This window comes from Lissotriton helveticus, chromosome 2_1 (genome assembly GCF_964261635.1).
Source record: "Lissotriton helveticus chromosome 2_1, aLisHel1.1, whole genome shotgun sequence".
NCBI classification, from domain to species: domain Eukaryota; kingdom Metazoa; phylum Chordata; class Amphibia; order Caudata; family Salamandridae; genus Lissotriton; species Lissotriton helveticus.
This window is the reverse complement of record NC_136059.1, coordinates 968153852-968175092: the sequence shown is the minus strand read 5'-3', so window position 1 is coordinate 968175092 and position 21241 is coordinate 968153852. Positions and strand designations below refer to the sequence as shown.

At 40.8% G+C, this 21241-nt stretch overlaps 1 protein-coding gene across 2 annotated transcripts in view; it reads right to left on the bottom strand.

Moving 5' to 3' along the window:
• The window catches only part of RFX3 (regulatory factor X3), a 638508-nt gene that overhangs the window by 284802 nt on the left and 332465 nt on the right, over positions 1–21241 (bottom strand). For both annotated transcript variants that reach the window (XM_078675714.1, XM_078675716.1), the window contains one exon: positions 1261–1519. In XM_078675714.1, the coding sequence (XP_078531840.1) occupies positions 1261–1519 (259 nt within the window). The remainder of the gene's footprint in view (positions 1–1260; positions 1520–21241) is intronic.

Here is a 21241-nt window from a genome sequence, read left to right as displayed (position 1 = left end):
TGTAGCCCTGAAGGAGGCACACATTACACATAGAGTGTGAATTTACCCATTGTCATAGACGATAACACTGACCGAACTTGGAAGATGTGACCCAGAAAAACCACGAAACTGTGCATTAAATAATTTGGAAACCTGTGCATCTATCGGTTCTCAAAATCTGCTTTTGAACTTCGACAACCAGAAACCCACTCGTGTTTTTCTAAGTTGTAGAATGTTTTATAGAATATGTTATGGAGCAGAGGAGTTTTCGTGACAGTATCATAATGAGTCGATTAGACTCTGCATTCCCATGAATGCTCCATCATGAGGTAAAGAATAATACCTCTCCAACCAGGGCAAGAATTTAATTATTAACTGTCACTATTATCTAGTTTTTGCAGTCTGGCAAGTGCGGGTCAAACCACTGTCAGCCTTAAGATTTCACCAGTTTCAGTTTAGCACATTAGGTTACCAAGCCTTTTATGTGAGATTAAGCTGAAAGAAGGTTGTTAATGCATCAATGCAAGTTACTTGTTTAATCAATTGACACAACTCAACGAGACACAAATCTGTGGCCATCACGTTACCTGCAGGCGTTTCATGGATTTATAATAATCGAACGAATTATAAATGGCAAATTTAAAAAAAGAAAGATGTATATGGTGCTATGGGGTGATAAATACTTGACAGTCAATCAAAATCTTCTAGAAAGAATATCTATAACATTACCGTGCTCCAAGAATCATACCTGTCTACAAACCAGGTCACTGAAACCTACTTTGAATCTGCGGATTGCTCCATGTGGTATGAGATTACGGTCACAAAAATGCATTGAGATTCTCAGAACAATATTTCGAATGAGTGCTACTTGACATTGGGCAAACCATCATGGTGACTTTAACTTAACCATGAGGATAAAAGGACTACTATTATAGCATAGAGCCTGTAAAAAAGTTTTTTTTAAACTAAGAAAATAATAATAAAAACTCGCATCTGCATGAAGCAATATAATTTACTTGAAAGTCAAAGGAGGGAATGGTGGTCTCAACTCTTTAAAGCAGTGCTTGTGAAAAATGTGATGTTTAAGATTGTCATGCATGTATGACTTTATTGCAACAGAAAAGTTATTTCACTTAAACTGAAAGCTTGGAATTGCAGCATTCACAATTTAATGCTATACATTTTGTAACAATCAGCCAACATGAAAATATTTTTTTTTTACCGAGAGCAAACTCCCCTGCCACCCAGAACATAAATAGGCTTGGATAAATAAGTACTTACAGTAGATGGTGAGGCTCTGTTTGTGTGAGAAACAGGGTGGCCTGAATTTTCCATGGAATTGCCTATGAGGTATGTCCCTCCAGAGCTGCTTATGATCTGTCCTCCAGCGACACCCATTTGGATGCCTCCACTTCCCACCATATTGTGAGATGAAACCACTGTGGTCACCTGTGCGGACCCTCCTTGGGTTTCAAAGTAATTTCCTGCTGTGTTTTGGCTATACATCTGGGCTTCTGTGTAAGGATATGTTGTTGTTCGGCTATAAAAAAAGGAACACAGAAATGGTTATAGTTAGCGTTTTCATTATTTTACTGGGGTCTTACATATGCATCAGGAGATCCTCAGTTAGGCAGGCTTAAATACTAACCAGTATAGACATGAACACGTTGTGTTAGGTATAAAACACCATGGCCCCAACAAGTGAGAGCAGTTCACGTAAGTAAGTAAGTAAAGTAAGCTTTATTCGATTTTACCAGTAAAATCATAAAAGCACTGCAAAGAAGATTTATATATACAACAATTAAAATATCATATACATGTGTATGTGATATTTCTGCCGCATTTTGTTGTCACTTTACACAAAAATAACAAAATGACCTAAAATAAAGTGAACATGGCGTTGAGGATGAATCTGATATTCATCTTCAGTTCACCTTTTAGGCACGTTTTTTTTATTTTGCATGGTTTAAAACACCACGAAAAGGATAGGCCTGCATAACAATCCAAACACACGGTCACACGCTTCATAAACCTGCTACTAAGTAAGAAGCTGAAAATAATTAATTCAAGTTTTAAATTACTTTGATAAAAACAAGTTACAAAACAAACATTCAATTACAGTTCAGGGAGAAATAGGCAAATATCTGAAAGTGTGCATTTAGTAGAAAACTGAAATGAAAATTATGTATATGCTACTGCCATTTACTATACTTCTGTTTCGTAAAAACACACATTTTGGTGATTTTTAAATAAAAATAGTTAGGCATGTTTGGTTGGAAAGGGTGCAGCCGAACATTGTGCAATACAACGCAAAAACATAAATAAGTGCTTTTCATATTTGGTTATGACTTAGCCTCTTTAACAACAAAAATCTCCCTGTGCTTAACAAAAATGAATGTGTACTTGTGTAACATAACTGGTGCTATGTAAAGCGCTCTGATACCTGATATCTTCGGGTCTAGTTTGCGCTATATAAAACTTTTTTTTAAAAAGGGTGTCAGAATTGCACAACTCGTGTCAGAAATTACCAAGTCTTTTTATGACACTGCACACAAGGAACTTTTTGGATTCAGAGGAGAAGGTAAATTACCAACTACTCAGTGTAGGCTAATCCCTAAATAAGACAGCTAGATAGGAGAATAATCACACATTGACATATGACAAATTGGGCCGCTATATACCGCTCCACAATGCCCTTCACTAGGCCACCACGATTTATAAATCCAAACAACCGAAAATCCACAATTATTGCAACAACAAAAAACAGACAGGATTGGGAAAGGAACTACATTATGTCATCCCTTCATCGGCCGTTAAACTAGAAAGCAAGCCTTAATATGTAAGCAACTGATATCTAGCAGCACATTTTAAGGAGCTATCCTTAGTCACCAAGCAAAGCAGACCATGTGCAAAAAGACGAATATAAGAGACCCAAAAGCCAGACTGTGGAAAGGTTACATGCTGGTGAAAGGGAATAGCTGAAATAATTCATTTGACAACGTCTTGACATTCGTTTATCCAGAACAATTACCCCTTAAAAGTCTTCTCAGCAAGGCCTAAAAAGCTCAAAAAGAATCGACTGCCAAAAGCCTAATGGAGGCAAAACATACCAAAGAAAACATGAGTTTACGCTGTTTTTCAGAACAGAATCATGAATTACCAGCGTTTTACAACTGACCCTCACAAAGCATACATTCATACCTATACAAAATGCGTCCTACTACCCAAGCTTTTCAACACAACTGGGGTGATTTCTTTAATCTCCAAGATTAAACGTACCTACTTTATAGATGTTATTACACTTGCAGTGACAAAAAGTATGGATCTGTTAAATTCTTCTCTTACACCACAATTTAAGCCATTTTCTGTAAGTCTTGAATCTTTTTATACTATTAATAACTGTAACATAACCTTAGACATGTTTAGTATTTAGTGTTGAACTTAACATTGATCGTAGACTGTGTAGCCCCTTGCCATCAAACTTTAACACAGCGTAGCTTGGGCTGGTAGCCCCAACTGAGGAATATTACAAAATGTGTATTCTAATTTAGATGTTGATAAGAAAAGAAGAAATCGCACAAAAAAACGGTTACAAATAAACTGCATCATCACTGTAAAATGCAAGCCAAAGTAAGCCAACACCTTGTTGGGGCATACTTGAATTGCTATCCTTTGCCTCGAACTACCTCCTATCTTGGCCTCTGCCTCAACAGTGTTGGGTGTTGTTGCCGCCTTATACTGATGCTCCCTACTCTGTGCTTATCCTTATAGTATGTGAGATGCAACTATGAGTCCTATTTACTACCTATTATGTGACGAGGTAATTAGGGTGTAACAGTCACATACTCCTTCCGCTCCCTTAACAGTTCATTTGCTCTCACATCCACAGTCCTCGCAGCAACTATATGCTTTGCATAGTAACAAAACTTTCCCCTAACCTTTTCAAATTCCAATCTCAAGCTTTACCACTGCTCTCAGCCTTGAACTTCTTGTTTTCTAAAACAGACCCCTCACTTGACATTGCTCTCTTTAGCTACAATAGCTTCCTTTTTTGGACTCTCTGGGGTTGCAAGTGTATCCTTAATCGCCGCCTCTCAAATCTGTCTTAAGCTACAGGACCACCGTTAAATTGAGCTATTTCAGTGAGGCTGCATAGGCTGCCTGAATGTAGACTTGTGGAGGAGGTAGTCTCATGCCTCTCAGCCGTTCTTTCACAACTGGCCAAGTATATCACAAACCAGGTGTCATGAATTCTACTTCCCTGTTGGAGCATGGATTCCCTTCACTGTCAACATTTCATATTCCTCAACTGTTCTGTTGCCCCTTACAACTCCTCCCCCTGACTCACTTGTCCTACTGCTCCCGGCTTCTACACCAGCTTCTCCACAATGTATTCCCTCTTGACTTGGTGAGATGCAAAAATGTTGGAGATGACAGCTTCACCTGTGAAACTCCTTGCTCTTTTTCCATATCTTTTCCCCTTCTCCCCCCCCCCCCCCCCCACCTTCCTGTTCCATTTATGCTATTTCTCTCTGTTAGACACTGGAGGATAATTTAGGGCGTAACAACATAACATAATAATCAGCACATTTCCCCTACAGCTACCCACACATAAAGAGATCATGATCAAACAACAAGAATGGTCACTTCAGAAAAGATGGTCGCCTTACGGTATATCATCATATTATTTGAAAATGATGCAGCATTGTTGTCTACATTTAACAAATATTAGTGCAAGTTATTCACCACAGTGACTCTTCTCCTGATGTGCCTTTGGCACCCTTTCTCCAGACAATGCTTTACAAAGTGCACACAGGTCCTGTGTGTCAGGGAAGATGTCCCAATATTCGGGAGGAAGCTTATGTAAAACAATAGTTAACTTGATAGGCTTTTAGGTGTGTAGATAAAGTAGTCTTTTTATTGACAGTTTCAATTATGAAATGCCATCTATTACATAACAAACATGAATATGATTAACTTGGAGGCTTTCTGACAGTTAAACATAACCTAGCAGAGCATACATACCATCAGATTTAAAAACAGGCACCAGTATCTTGCCTATAAGTACCCATGCGCCACCCATGATTGCCACCTATGGATACGTGGCTGATAGGCTCCAATGTTCTCAAGTGACAATACTTCCCATATGCTCCATTGGTGCCACATTATCGCCTCACCTACACTCATGTCCATAAGGCGTATCTTAATATATCTTCGCTTTTGCTCCGTGAGGTGACCCCCGTATGTCCTGTGGTAACAGGGAAGCACAGGCTCCCATTGTGCTATTGCACGTAGTTGCCTTCAGCAGCCATGCTTTGGCCATATGGCTTGAAGGGTGTAACAAGCACTCTGTGTTTTGCCAACAACTGCATTATTGCAGCCAGCCATCTAGGTGCAGCTAGGTCACCAACATGCCCCAGTAATGCAGTTAGAGATGATATTGGAATCTCTAGAACGACCCTGACCCACTCCCACCAATGTTCCTGTACCGGTGGACAGTGCCATGCTAGGTGTATAGCCGGCAAATGGTGCCCAGAGTCTATGGCATTCAATGGATGGTATAGGGTCAAATCGATGCAGGTGCGTGATATATCTCATGCAGGTAGTTCAAATGAAGTAAGTAGTTAATGGATATCAGCATTGTCTGCGAATGCTAAAATGCCTAGCATGTATCTGAGATCTCCAACTCAGAGTGTTTCCCACCAGGACCGGACTGGCCGTTGCTGGCATCCGGCGTTTCCCCGAGAGGATGGAAGGGTGGGGGGCAGTTTTGCAGCGGTGGAAGCTGGCTTTCTTACTCTGGGTCGGTTTTGCAGCTGTGGTGTAATATCGGTCCCCAGTAACAAAAGCAGCAGCGCTTCACACTTGCACCCCCCCAAGCCCCTCCTCCTGTGGAGGCAGGTCTAACAAAATTGCCAGGGATGCTTTGGGTTCTCAGCCTGTCCCGTCTCAAGGGTATTTATCATCTGACTGTGTGAGGCGTGTAGTTTTTTTGTTGTTTTTTTTTTTTTACTTTTCAGCAACTCTCCTAAAAAATGCAACGGAAAGAACAAAGGTCTTTTATTTTCAAAGGAATGGCTCAATTACTGTGTCGCTATATAAAATATACTTCGCATTGTTTTATTTCCAAACGCGAATCTTAATTGTGCCTCTAATTGATCACTAATTTGGTGGGGGGTGATATTATACAGAGCTGGAAGGTATAGCTTGCAGCAGAGAAAGGGTTAATCGTTATATTTATTTTCTACCTAACATTCTCAGTGCTGGGAGGCGCATACACGTTCCTGCCTTGTCGGCTCTATTATTAGGTTCTATGTAAATGCCAAGACACAGATCGGTTCCTTTCTATAAATTAGTGCTCGCACTAGCCCGTCCTGCCTCGGTGTGTCTCTGAGCTTTACATGACCCCGCATTTTCTTCCATTTCCCGTTTAATTATGGTGAGTTTTCTAGTCCAATTTACACAGCTCCCCCATGGATTCCTTGTTAGTGGTAAACAGAGGCGGCTGCTCAAATGGCCTTTAGCCAGCATCAGTGGAGTAAGGCGCCTTTTCTGATGATGCGATGATGTGGGTTATCAGGATAGTTATCCTGATGTAATAAAAATGGAAAAGGTCTAGGGAAGTGAATGTGTGTTACTTCGCTAAATCTTGACACCAGACTTCACCGTTAATGCTTGAAGGGACACACTGGTGGGTTTGAGGTGGTATTGTGGTCAGTGAGCTATAGAATTGTCCGACGGTATTTCAGTGGGAAAATCGTTCCTCAAAAACCAACACCACCTCATTCTATGCGGCACAAATTATGGGTCATAAATGTAAATACTCCTATGTCGTTTGTCGAGGCAATCACACGTTTAAATGATGCAGGAGTGTGCAGAGCAGCCTGCAGAACATAGAGCCTATTCTACACAGACCTTCACAAACATCAATTTCTTATTTTCTGTCCAACACAAAAGCAATTCTCAAACCTAAGCTGTTGGTGATTTTTCATGCTCAAGATTCACTAGTGTACACGAATGACTAATTAACACAACTAAACATTCCATTTGAAATGCAAAAAGCAATCTGTAAACACTGTTTCCTTCGACTTCTGAGGCACTCCATGAAATAGAGACAACCTGCTTCTTACAATGCAGCTTTGCTGTCACATCACCTGTACTATGCAGGGCTGCCCATTAATCCGTGGCCATGACGCTGGGTAGGGTTAAAGTCGAAACAAAGGAATTCTTTCAAAACTGTTGTGTGAACGTGAATCGGACCTGGCACCAGTGGCCCTAATGCATACCTGTCAACCCACACAGTGCCACAGTGTGACACACGATATCGGCTCCCATCACACATCTCCCGGTGAGATGGCAATATCACACAGTGGCAGGGATAACAAGCTGAAAACCACAGTGAACAGTGGTTTTCCAGCTCACTTTCCGAGGCTTTGAACTGCTGACATCCATCAAGGGGTGTGAAAAACACCCCAGGACACCGGCACCAGCCTCAGCAAGCTTGTTTTTGGAGGAGGAGACTTGGGGGTACTTCTGGGCACGAGGCCCCGCCCCCTCCTCACACACGCGATTCTTCTTCAAGTTGGCAGGTATACTAATGCAAAGAAGATAAATGTGGGCCCAAAATACCCCCCTGCCTCTGTGCTATGTATAGGGTGGCAGTTACCAACACTGGGCTAGGTGCAGTGGCAAACGGGTCTGAAGAGTCAATGGCACCCCTTGTACCACTGTCTTTCATTACCTAAAACCACCAACTGGGTAATGAAATAAGGGGGGCACAGGGTCTATGCCACACAACAGGTCACATCAACTCGAAACCTCATCACCGCCGCCCAACAACATCACAGCCAAATCGACACATCACACAATATTGCCAACTTCAAGTCACATTAAAAAAATATGCCATTCCACCCCAACCTACAATCACATATAATACAGAACAGATCAGAACACCACATCACCACAGCACAATTTAACTCCTACAACACATACCAGTACCTAATGTGCCACACCTCGTCAAAAATGTGGCTACATAACGCCTATCAGTCAATCCACACTATTCCACATGACTTAATCCAGTATCACAAAAGTCATATTGTACCATACCGAGTCTCACCATATCACCACTAACACTCAAAATCAAAATCACACACTTCTAAAACCATACAATCCCACACTGTTTAATACAAGCGCCACTTCTTATCACATGTCCTCAATGGCCACCCCACAACATCCACAACACATCATCTATATTGGCTCGACACCACATGCTATCAAAATACTTCATACAAACCCTAGCACAGTACCTATTAACAATTCATAAGCACTCACGTCTACAAACACCATAACAGCATATACAGACCACATCCACTACCAATTTTACAAGCATACATCAAAAGTTCTGTATGCATAACACCCCCAAAACCAAATTCTTTATCACACTACACCACACTAAACACCACATCCTACTACATCATACCTACATTGCTATATATCCCTACTGTTGCTCAGCTTGGAGTGGAAATAGCAAGTCACACCCCTGCAAAGTCCAACACTTTCCCTACTCTTGCTCAGGCTGGAGTGAGAACTGAAACTATGACCCCTCTTCCAACACTTTCTGTACTGTTACTTACATTGGAGTGGGAATAGTAAATCTGATCTCTAAAAAGTTCAGCACTTTTCCTACTGTTGGTCAGGTAGGAGTTGGCGTATAAAACGTGGCCCCTGCAAGTCTAATTTTTTCATCTGACTTTTTTTAAGTTGTTTTAATTAATGCCCGGTTTTAATTTTAAAATTAGATTAAATTATAAATTGTATTATTTGTTTGTTGTAATATTTTTATTAACTTGTTTATTTTAATGCTGTTATTGTATGATATATATTTAATATTTAGTGTTTACAATTATAATTACGTTTTATTTGTGTTTTTTATTTATTGTCTAAACAGTAATTATGTTTTTTAAATAGGTTTTGTAATTATTTTACTTTATATATTTTTAGTTTGTAATCTATACTTGTTTGTATTTTTTTAATTATAAATAGATTTTAAAATTAATATGAAATTGATATATATTTTAAAATTTATATAATGTAGCTTTCTCCAATGAGTTGCTCTTGAGCTACGGGGTAGCTCTAACCTACCTGTAACCAGGTCTCTATGTGCACCCTAGCCTACTCATATAGAAGCTTTTGCTAGGTTGAATTCATATATGTAAACCAAAATTGAAAAGTATGTGTTCAAGAAAAAAATGCATGTATTTTCAGAACTCATATGCGTATGCTGGGAGAAAAATTATTGAATTTCTAAAAATATAGTTCAAACTGATATTAGAGTGAAATCATGCTGCGCTGGGTAGACTTATTACTCATATTATTAATTACCTTGTTGCCAGGGGCATTGCAGCTATGGCTGCTAAGTAATACCCATATGCCTGAAAGCCCACTTGATACACTGAGACAGTGAGGTGATCAGTGCAGACAATCTGCATGGGGTGGCCACTAATTAATCTTATTTGATACAGGCACTATTATCACACCGATAATATTAGTAGCTTGGGAAGATTTTTGTAGAATGAAAGTAGCTCTTATTACGGAAAAGATTGGAGTCTCCAGATATAGTATATAATAGTCTCACATTTTATATTTTTGCTGTCAATATGTTTGACTTTGCATAAAAGTATGTAAGTTGATATTTGTGTCCTTAATATGTTTTAGGGAATATTCTTGTTACCAACATTTCGTCATACAAACGAGTGGGAGGGTAGATAGATCAAGGCTTGGTTTGCCTTGTGCATTCAAAATATTTGATTACATTTTATGATTAGATGACGGCCATACAAAAAAAAAGTACTGAAAAAGGTAAATACAAGATTTTAAACCTATAACAATTATGAGGAATGTACCCGAAGAATGAAAATTATATGAGATATTATAGATAAAAGGAAAAGAAAAGAAAAAAATTAAATATAAATAGAACGAAGTAATGCATTTGTGAAAACCACAAACCTGCAGGTTTGTAGGTATTTTCAAACTCTGCCGGCCGTTTACTTAATTAGAAACTGTCAGAGATGTTCTCCTGCAAAAAAGCAGGTGGTTTTGAATGAGACGAACACCCCAAATTACATGAGGGTGTAAGGGAAGTTTTTTTTTAATGGGAAATATGTTTTCCCCATGAAGAAAAAAGAAATGCACAATTACACGTCGGCCTTTGCTTCCTCCAATAAAGACTTTTACTGTGCGCACAGTTCTGTATCGTAGGTACACCAAACATCCAAAAATGACAAATGTGGCTAGAAAGCTGCAACTGGCAGAACTTTTCAGTTGTACAAAGCTTTCTAGGTGCACTCCAGGGACTGTTTGGCAATTAAAAATAGTAACTCCACGAACGTCTTTAGGCGTACTACTATTAGTGTAGATTTGATACTTTTTTGGTGACTAAAGCGTCTGTTTTGTTAAACAGTCCTGCAATCCCAGGTGCTATCCACAAAACTTTGAACAACATCGAAAACATAAAAAAATATAAAGAATATTTACTCACAAAAGATTTTTTTAACTCACCCCTTATATTAGGAGTCTGACAACATTAGAAAGCGATTGTAGGCCGTTCCTCTAATTGCAGAATCCACACTTCCTACCACAGTATAATCCCCAGAGCCCTGCCACACAGGAGACCACACTTCCGGTCAGGGCCGGTTCTAGGGCGGTGCGATCGGTGCCACCGTACCGGGCGCTGACTTGGGGTGGGGGCGCCAGGTTTATTGTTTTAAAAGCACCAGGTGCCTTTGTTCCTCGTCCCAGAACATTTTAAGCATCAAAGAAAATATCACGAGAACTCCGGTGATTAATGTTCTTCCTGGAGACAGACCGGAGCTTTGTCTGGTAGAGGACGTTATGACTCACCATAGCTCAGAGGGTTAATATGCCTGCTGCCAAAAACGTGTCCCATCCAGATCACAAAGTGCATACACAATAAATATGTCAATGCGTTATCACTTTGTGGGAGAGATCCTTTTGATTCTTGGAGTTTAAAAGTTAAAATCCAAATATGGAGCAGTGAGCGAGCTGCGAGCTAACTGCAAGGAATATATTAGAGCTACAAGTTTTTTTACCCAGTCTTTCCTTGTCCTAATATTATGAAAAGTGTTGATTTCGGTAGAAATAAATTCTTATTATTAAAGAAAACCCCTAACAATGGGGTTACATTTTTAAATTCTAAATTTGTGCTTTTTCACACAAAGGACTCTTAAGCTATACCGCCTACCAGTATGGATGACATGTGACTCCTACACTTTGTAGGCCTCTGCCTTATTTAAGATTTCCTGTACACCGATTTACACACATGATTGTCTCCGTACAACGTATGTGTGATGTAAAGTGTTCTGACACCTTACACTGGCCTGAACGGCGCTATAAAACTAAATAAATGTAAGAGACAGTGGTTATGGAGACTTGGGGGACACTGACACATGGTGGTAGTGAGGGAATCCGTGGCTTGACGGTCATTGTTGGGCGCCAACAAACATTCTCGCACAGGGTGCCACCAGTACTAAAGCCAGCCCTACTTCCGGTCTTACAGCCCCGTCACGCTGTGAGCGAACTGCTGGTGATTGACAAAGCCTGCTTTTAATCATTCCTTAGTGGGAACTGATAACACTCAACACACCAAGGGCAATTTGCCAAGAGGTTCAACTTCTTCTTTACAAATAAGGTTGGCTGACAGCAGATCAGGCCCCTTCACTTTTTCAGTTCGTTCAAAGAGGAACTAAACCCATCCTGAAGTTACTATACAGCGAGTATTCTGAATTATGTTGGGTTAAATGTTTTCAGAGAGAGCTACATTTCTACCTTCAGGTACATTTAAAAGCCAGCTTTATTTAAGCTTTCTAAAATAGCTGTGCCCCAGCCAAGGTACAATAGCTAGCATTTAAAGTTATTAAACAAGCCTTAGGGATCTCTCCTGAAGACAGCCTCAGTCACACATTTGACCAAGGTAATACAGGTGTAAGATCCTAACCCCAAGCAGTAAGGACAGATCTCCTAAGATGCCTAAACAAGGCTCTTAACTTCACACACTTTCCCAAATGGAAAGGGCACACAAATAATATCTATGCTGGTAGATGCCCCTGGCCCTCAGCTGTTGCAGCATCAGGTGAGACAACGTGTCAATGGAAAGCGGTTTGCCTAACTTATGACGAGGCAGGACGAGTTCAGACCCGTACAATGCAGCTGATAAAGCCTCACCATGGTATATTTCAAAGGCAGCAGATACTTAACGTGCACAAAATGGACCATTAAATCTTTCTGAAGGCTGTTGGCTGGCTTCTCAAGCTTGGCCCACTTTTGCCACATGCAGTAACCAAATCTCGATTTTTTTAGCAAAGCAGGGCTCCGCATACTTTAAAATTAACAGATTCCACATCTATTGTATCCATGGTAAATTTATGTATACGTTGTTCTAAAGATTTCTGTCTCGTACATTATAACTTGACGGTGCATAAATTAATAATATTCGACATTTCCACAAGTATTGTGTGTCCTTTGGAATTATGGCCACATCGACTGCAAACAGAAGGAAGAGGACATTCTCTCCTTTTGCTTCTGCAGTGTCTGCTTGGACAGACACAAGGACTAAATAGAAATAGTTAAGAAATCTATTAAAAACTCTGAGCAGGTACACATTCTTGTTGTGCAACCACTTCTCGAAGTCATTTTGTTAGTTCTGATGTGCCCGTGTGTAAGAGCATTGAGTATCAGCTCAATTTTCATGCTTATACTATAAAGTGACTACTATTGTTAGTCCCAGGGGATCCCGCAAAATAATGTTTATAAATCTACAAAGGAAAAACTAAGTGGGATTTTCCATGGCAATCACATCCAATCTAAAAGCCTTGCTCCAAGATACTTAATAATTTCTTGACAAAATTTCGCCTCTGTTGGGGGCATAACACAACAGTACAAGACTCCTGATAATTAAATTATGTACCGTTGCATAATGCCACTGTCCCGGGTCCAAGCGGTGCTCTGGGTTACTGTGCGAATGGAGAGCAGGCATGATTCAGAGCCAAAGGGCTTGCCAAGTACTCAGGGCATGCTAATCATGGTTGCAAGTACTTTGGGGTATGGTACTTGTCCCAGGACATGGTCATACGTCATGCCCTTTGCACACTTCTTGATGGGGTAATCCGTGGTAAAATATCTGTTGGAGGCAATTGCATACCTTAAGGCAAAAAACATATTTTTCCCCAAAGGTATACACTTAGGTCTGTCGGCCATTTACTTTGGGGGAGGCAGACTACCAAGCAAAATGCGAAAACATTTAAAGAACAGGAACATATTTTTACTAGCAACTAAAGAAATATTTACTGTGGGCAGAGGATGCATCCCATAACATGATAACCCTACCTCGGTGCGCCTCTTTATGTTTATGGGATTTATAGAGCGCATAGCTACCCGCAGGCATCCCAGCGCTATAACAGGTACGGCAGCTATCTGAAGTGAGACTTAGGGAAACAGCCAGGTCTTAAGTTTCTTTTTTAAGACTGTTCATTTACAATCAGTTGCAACTCTGGGTCCATACTGTCCCAGAGTTTGGGCACCATATGAGAGAATGATCTACCACCCCATTTTGATCTCTTAATTCTGGTAGTGCACATCAGAAAATTCAACCCTGATCTGAGACAATGGCAGGGGTGAATAGGGGGAGATCAAAGTTCGTAGCATAACTGGGTCTCTGCCATACATGGCTCTGTGTGCCAGGCAGAGGGACTTAAATTTGATCCTGGTCTGCACAGGGAGCCAGTGCAGTTCTCTCAAGGGCGGCGCTCTGACTGACTGGTTCCTAGGTATTTTGAGAAGCAGTCTAGCTGCCGCATTCTGAACAACCTTAAGCCTATTGGTGACGTATTTAGGTTACCCAAGTTGCCATAATGGAGCCTCGAGACCACAACGGATTGTACCACCGTCTTTATTGAATTCTCTGGGATTAGGCTCAGAATTTTTCTGATCATCCGGAGGATACCAAAACATATACTCGCCAATTAGTTTGGCTTGCGTCTCCATAGTAAGAGTCTGATAGAGCCACAGACCCAGATATTTTATGGAACATTTCGGAGTGGGGGGGTAACCTAGTTTGCTGGCCAGGGGTTCTCTAAGCGAGGGCTGAAATTGCTGCCCAGGATCATGAGCTTGGTTTTATCCCCGTTCAATTTGAGACTTCAATCAGCCATCCAATTTTCTATTTTTTCCAGACACAGTATTAGTTGCCTGTGGTTGCAATTGATAGAGTAAGCTATTGACACCACTAGTTGGGTGTCATCGGCATATGACAAAATGGAGGGTCCAAACTACTGTACTATATGGGCCAATGGGCTCATATAGACATTAAAAAGAATTGGGCTCAGGGAAGATCACTGAGGCACTCCCCAAGGGGCTGAGAAAGTGTCTGACAAGATCCCGGCCTCCATACACTGAAAAGATCTATCATTCAGGAACGAGGCCACCCATTGGTTGGATGTACCTCTAATCTCAATGTTTTCTACCATGTTGACAAGAATTTTATGGTCTACCGTGTCGAAGTCCGCGCATAGATCTAATAACACAAAAGCTGCGGACCTTCCCTGACCTAATATGCTTTTTAGTTTTTCGGTGACCATGAGTAGGGCTGGCTCCGTTCTATGCTCTGGCCGAAAGCCCATCTGGGTCTGGTGTAGAATGTCATTTTCTTCCAAAACTGTGAAATAGCACTGTTGACATGCTTCTCCGCGATCTTATCCTAAATTGGCAGTAATGAGATCGGGCGATAGTTTGCCATGACCACGGGGTCAAGTTGAGGTTTTTGTAATAACGGTTTTACAATGGCATGCTTCCACTCCTTAGGTACTATCCCTTCTTAAAGAGATCGAGAGATGAGGTTGGTCAGTTGCTTCAAAACACAATTCCCCCTTGAGCAAGAATGTAGGGCGGTGCAGGGTCTAAAGGGGATCCTGACTTAATGTTTCGTAAAAGGGAACCCACCTGTCCTCATGTACAAAATAGAAACACTCCCCCTACAGGATCAAAAGAAAGACAAAATACTTCCAACCAAACACCCTACATGTGGTAGCATGCTACCCACGTGAGTAAGCGCTTGAGTGCCTCACATAGTGATAGTAAGAACTGTATAAATGTTGCAATACAATACATTACAATACCAGGACAATGTCTTAGAATATGCTGAGTGCCCAGAACCAATGCACAGTGGAAAGCCCTATGGGTTCTTGAACGTAGGTACTGGGAACTCAATACTGACCACTGGGAGTGACAAAGACCTTGCAATGTGGCCAGTTTTCACAAAGGTCATAATGACAAGCCAAGGTCTGTGGGTAACACATGGCCCCAGGGAATGGTTGAAGGCCAAAATACTTGCCCTGAGGCTGCTGTGGGCAGTACACAAAGAATATTATTACAACACCCAAACAATTTACTGATAAACTCATAAAGGGACCTTGTAGTTCCATAGGGAGATCACATGGTGATTTAGGTTATAAAGTTCCATACAAATAACCCTAAAAGATTCCTCAGGTGGAGGAATGTTATGTTTACAATCCAGAACAACTACCACAAACATTTCCCATTTAAGTTTAGAAAAGCAGCCATAATGCATCAAATGTGTTCATTGTTTCACAAATGCGGTGCAGAAAATACCTTGCTCGAAAATCTATTTTAAAAAACACATTTGACAGAATTGTAAAATTGATCAAAGGTGTTAAATACAGTTTGCATACTTACATCATATTTTATTCCATTTTACATAAAAATAGGAAATTTTGTTTTGCCAAAATATTTAAGAAAACGTATATGGTACAGTTTAAAACTACAGTGGCAGACCAGTAGATATGGTAGAGAAAAATTGTTTTGTATCTACGCGCACATGAGGACATATTCTGCCTGTTACCTTTTTGAAGCATGTAAGAAATTGTAAAATAGTTGAACAATAACCATAAGTCTTTTTTTCTACAATCGAAAAATTAAAATTGACCGATTCTAAGAAGTCCAACAAAATGTAACAACAGTGGATGAGGTGTTTTTGACAAAGGACCTCTCTTTCTAAACTCATCATATCAAATGTGTAAACAATATGCATAACAGCTTGCGGTGAGGAGAAATCGATGGCGTCTAATCGTTTCCGTGGTAACACCTCGTTTGAGCTTTAAATCGACGCTTTTCGATTTAATCTGTATACTTATGCGGGTCTCCTCAGGACCTGGACTGTATGTTTTCAGGGTGTAAAAGGCACAGAGATACGTTTGCAGAAGAACTAACCACATGCATGCAAGGGACGTGATTATATACAAGATAGTAGTATTAAGTGTTTAGTGCACAGTTTTTACCTTAGAGTATGGTATTGCTTGGACCAAGGAATTGGTTAATAGTGCTTATTTTATTGCGTGAGAAACTTGTGAAGTTGAATTGACTGAATTAATCGTGGCTAAAAGAAAATCGAAAAACAACAATGGAACCTTGTGAAGGCCCTCATTCATGTGAGGGACATATGCAGCAACGAATAATACATATTAAATGGTGTGTCTCACTCGCAATAACTGTTTATTTTTTTGTGGCAGTCACTGTCGCACCCAGAGTGGTGGGAAATCTCTAAGAGATGTTTGGGGCTTATTTGGGGGCTCATTCAGACAATTCATTCATGTTCTGGATGAAAGAATTCCAAAATGAAATGTCACCTTAGATGGCGACATGGTCATGTCCCTAGCCTGCATTGTTTGGGAGTCATCAACTTTTTCTTGTTTCCACTAGTTTTAAAGGTAGTCGCGGCGAATAAGTCTACGTTGATCGGTAGGCATCATAATCAAATGGTTCGCTACTATTCCTTGTGCTGGCTTCGTTAGTGCCAGCAGATATTTTTACAATTAATTCAGAGTTCCTCTTTTTGAGAACATGTGAGATCAGTTCTGGACGTTTGTCATGGGATTGGTCTGTGGATGGGGAACAACCTGGTAAAAGGGCAGGACTGTCTTAGTGTAGTTTACTCAAGTGAATCATAGTTTTATACTGACATAATGTAAAATAATCACCATTCCTAATTGGAGAAATGATGCAAAACAAGTCTAGTGTTAGAATCTTGAAATGTTATAATTCTAATGTCTTATTGAAGGCTTTGGTCGCTGTACCGAATCGGAGTATATAATTGGCTTTTTCCTAAGATTAATTCTGTCCAACTTTAGTCCTCTAGAATCTTGTAAGTTTAGGGTTCTGTTTATTTTCTTCACGCTCTTTATAACTAACACACACACTCACACAGACACACAAAAAAACTAGGTAAGTATGTATTATTTCTCGTCCTGTTTGGATTTAATCCTCTTTTTTGTTGTTTATATATATATGTGCGTTCCCCTCTCGACTCTCGTCCTACTCTGCCTTTTGTCTCCGTCCTGTTCTTTGTCTAGTCTTTTCTCTCGTTTTACTAACACCTGAATGAGTCTTTCTTCTTTTTCTACAGTAGTGAGTAGGTGCAGACATAATCCACGGCCTTCTGATGCCTGTCAGCCCCCTCCCCTCCAAATGGATCACCATATGTGCTGCTTGCACCTTACATTTGGTTCTTAATTTAAACTAGGAAATTATTTTCTTGTGTGGTTTCCCAATGTATAGTTTTGGAAATGGGCAGACAATGGCAGAGTTTACATTTTTGTGGTAGAATTTGGAAAGTGATTTCATATAATTCTTTAGCCATTTAATTCAAATGCTTCCCCTGCAAAGGTTTGCTGACATATTCCACTTGATATGCATCGATGATAACCTTTGGGAAGGTTGCATAATAATCTCAGATCACAGTTCTATGTCTTGTATGTTGATAAGTATTGCAAGAGGTTCCGAGCCGGAGAAAGGTACGTGAAGAGCTAACAGTAAGGCGTAGACCCTGCAAGGTAATAAAGAATAGAGGGACAATAAATTCTGTGATGCCCGTAAAATGTGGGAGAAAGGGATAGAATAACGAAAGGTGGAACTGGTGGCAGTGAGGCTGGTGAGTACTCGCAAAAGGGCAAAAGACTCAATGGTGTCCGTCTGAGAAGCAACTCTACCTGACATGTTAAAGAAGGTACAAATTAACCATAGAAGGAAAAACCAGGAAAATGCCAGTAGTAATAAATCACCCTATACTTACGAGGAGCGAGGCGGTCTAAGGTTTCTGTGGTGGGGTTTAGCCCAAACTAATGTCTATATTAGCCCACTGTGAAACACCATGCACTCATGATGACACAGATGATGTTTATTGCTAGGTCATCATGTATGACACCTGCATTGGAGTGACGGCTACACAACTAACCATTACTGGTATGTTGCAGAGGTTTAAGGGTCAAAGCCATACCTGCGAGTATTGAGCAAGAGTTAGTCGAATTTTTTAATGAATGATGCAAATGCATTAGAAGAAAAATACCTCAGACTTGAATACAATATGTTTTGTGTGAAAATAACAACTTATAAATGGTGCCATTTTTTGTAAAATGTATGTCCCATTATAACTCAGGAACTACACTTTGATGTGTATGTTACACTAAAGTATATAAAAGAAATGTCTGACATCTGCCAAAATTAACATTTGGAATGCATGGCTTAGCTGATTGATACTTTACAAATTAATTCAGAATTTATTTGTCAGTGTTTTATTTTGGTTTCTTTTCTAGAGTATTCATTGAAGTTTTTAAAAACGATTGAATATTTACTTAAAAATAAATTTACAGACAAAGATAGGCAGACATCAACTTGATAAAGCATGGTTTGTCCAATCATCAGAGAGAGAAGCAAGAATTTGCAGATGAGGAGCACTGTGAATGAGTCTCACAGAAGGTCAGTGTTTACGTGACTGGGGTATACATGTGTGCGTGTCTGTTTTGTTTCATATAATTAGTAGATCTTTTTTCAAAGTATCATAGCTGACAACTAGTTCTACGTCATAAGTACGACCTAAACACAGTTGTGGATGTTGAACCAATGGTATTATTCGCGGTACAACTTGTAGTTTCACTTTATTAACCATAAGTACAAGTCGAAAAGTCCCCAAATACTTCCTTATTTTTGTGCAGAGAGCAGGTCAAAATGAATTGCTGCTTTCTCCTGGATCTATGCACCCAGAAATATCCCCCGTCAGGTGCGGGGGTCTTTTAGGGGCTTGCATGGCTCCGGGTGCCAGCACTTCTGGTGGGTTCACAGAGCTCTGGACTTGGGGCAGCGTTCTTGTGCTGGGAGCCTGTGATTGGATTGGATTCTGGTGCATGGAGTGGGAGGCATTCCTACAGGCTCACCACTTTACCACTGTCCTGTGACTGATGTATGTGTCCGTGTCCTTGTCCTATGCTGAGTCAATGGCGACACTCACCTCTGGATAAGACGAGGGTGGTCCTGTGGCCAGGGATGCTGGTAATTTCTGCTGTTCACACCAAGTGGTACCGAATGCTGTTTCTCCCAGACTAGGCAGTGAGGTGTGAGGAACAAGCAGGTCCAACAGAAGGACGTTGGAGTACAGCACCCCTATTCCCTGGGCAAGCGATAAAAGGAGTGACTGCTGCACAATGACCCTTAAACTGAACCTGTAAACTGGCACCACCACGAGACCCAATGACACCCAAATAGTTATACATCCCATGAAATGTAAGGAGGATTTATTTTCACCAAGCGGCCTGACGCACATAGGCAGAGACCATTGAGGTCCTGCAGACTCTGGGACAAGTTTAATTGAGGTGGAATCCTTCAAGTACACCAAGGCAAGAACTGAGAAAAAAGTACAAATCCTAGATCAGAGGCTGAGGTTTTCAATAGTCTGCCAATAGTCTCCCAGGAAGGTCCAAGATTTGAAAGTTGTGCATTCAACTCTACTTCCTACCTTGAGGACATAGAGCACTTAGAACATTATACCAAGGCTATTTTGGGGCTACCCACACATCTGAAATGAGGTATGTGAAAAAAGGCTGACATGGCGCATGAAGTGAAAGGAACACAACGTCCTACATTAAGGCGCCTCGGGTGGCAAGGCTGGTAGGGGTGAACGTTTACAGTAAACTGCAGCCCCAAAAAAAAATATGACATATATGACAATATGAAAAATATGGATCCAGTGTTCAGCATTACAGCAAAGAAGGGACCTACAGACTCTCAAGAGAGAGAGGAATTTGCATGGAATGGGAACCTCACTGTGGTTCCCTGGCCAGGCTGGGCGTCTAAGATGAGGACAAAACATTAGTGTTTTTAAACCCAGAAGCAGGTAGGGAGCACACTTTCCATCATAGTCATACCAAGCGTCTCTTAGGCAACAGTAGGGGCAGTGTTGTTTGCTACATTTTGTTATGAGCTGCCTCTGGACCATGTTTTATATTTTGTTTCCATTAGAAGGCCAGAGGAGAGGAAGACTTTTTGTGTACTGTAAGTTATTATCGAGAGGTAGTTAAACTTGACGAAACCAGTGAGGTGAGTTTACATTGGTGCTTTGATTGGAGCTGATTCTCAATAGAAAATAATTTAAATCTAAATACCCACCAACTTACAAGTCTGTACAAAAGTCTTCCCAATGATCAGCCCCATCTGTATGTCGCCTGTAAAACCCCAGGTTTATGCTGTGGCTGATTTGTTTGTACTACTGTTATAAGTTTCACCCAGATTACTTTTTTATGAATCTACATTCAAGATGTGCAAAAAGGCAATAAGTAAAACTGGAGGGTTTATCTGAGAGTGCAATTTTATGGCATGCACTGGGAGGCAAGCTGGCCAGAGTGCTGAATAGCTGTGGTTCTAAGAAGCTTCCACACTTGTCTCTGGTCTTCCACTCTCCTGGGAGCTTACGAGACATGTTGGTCTGACAGAGGTGTTCAGTTGTTAGTAGAACAAGTGGCGCCCTCTGAGGTGCTGAATTTAGAACCGTTACTCCTGAATGTTACTCTACAGTGGCCTACACCCACCTATCGGGCATTCATGGCAGAGCTTGAAAATACAAAGTACTGGCAGTGGCAATCTCTTCTGATGCTGGCTCACACCTATGAGTGGTGGAGGATAAATTGTGTAAAGCTTTAGCTCTGAGTGTGTTTGGGAGAGTTAAACCACATGTCAACTGGAGTTCAGGAGTTTAACCAGGAGAGGTGATGATTCGCCTGCGCCCCTTCTTAACATTGGTGGGAGAGACAGTTCACTAAAGAGGAGACTGCTTCTCACCTTCCAAAGTTTTTGAAGCAACCCATCCATCTGTGGGCATCAAACGCTATCGCCCCACTCCAGCTCATGA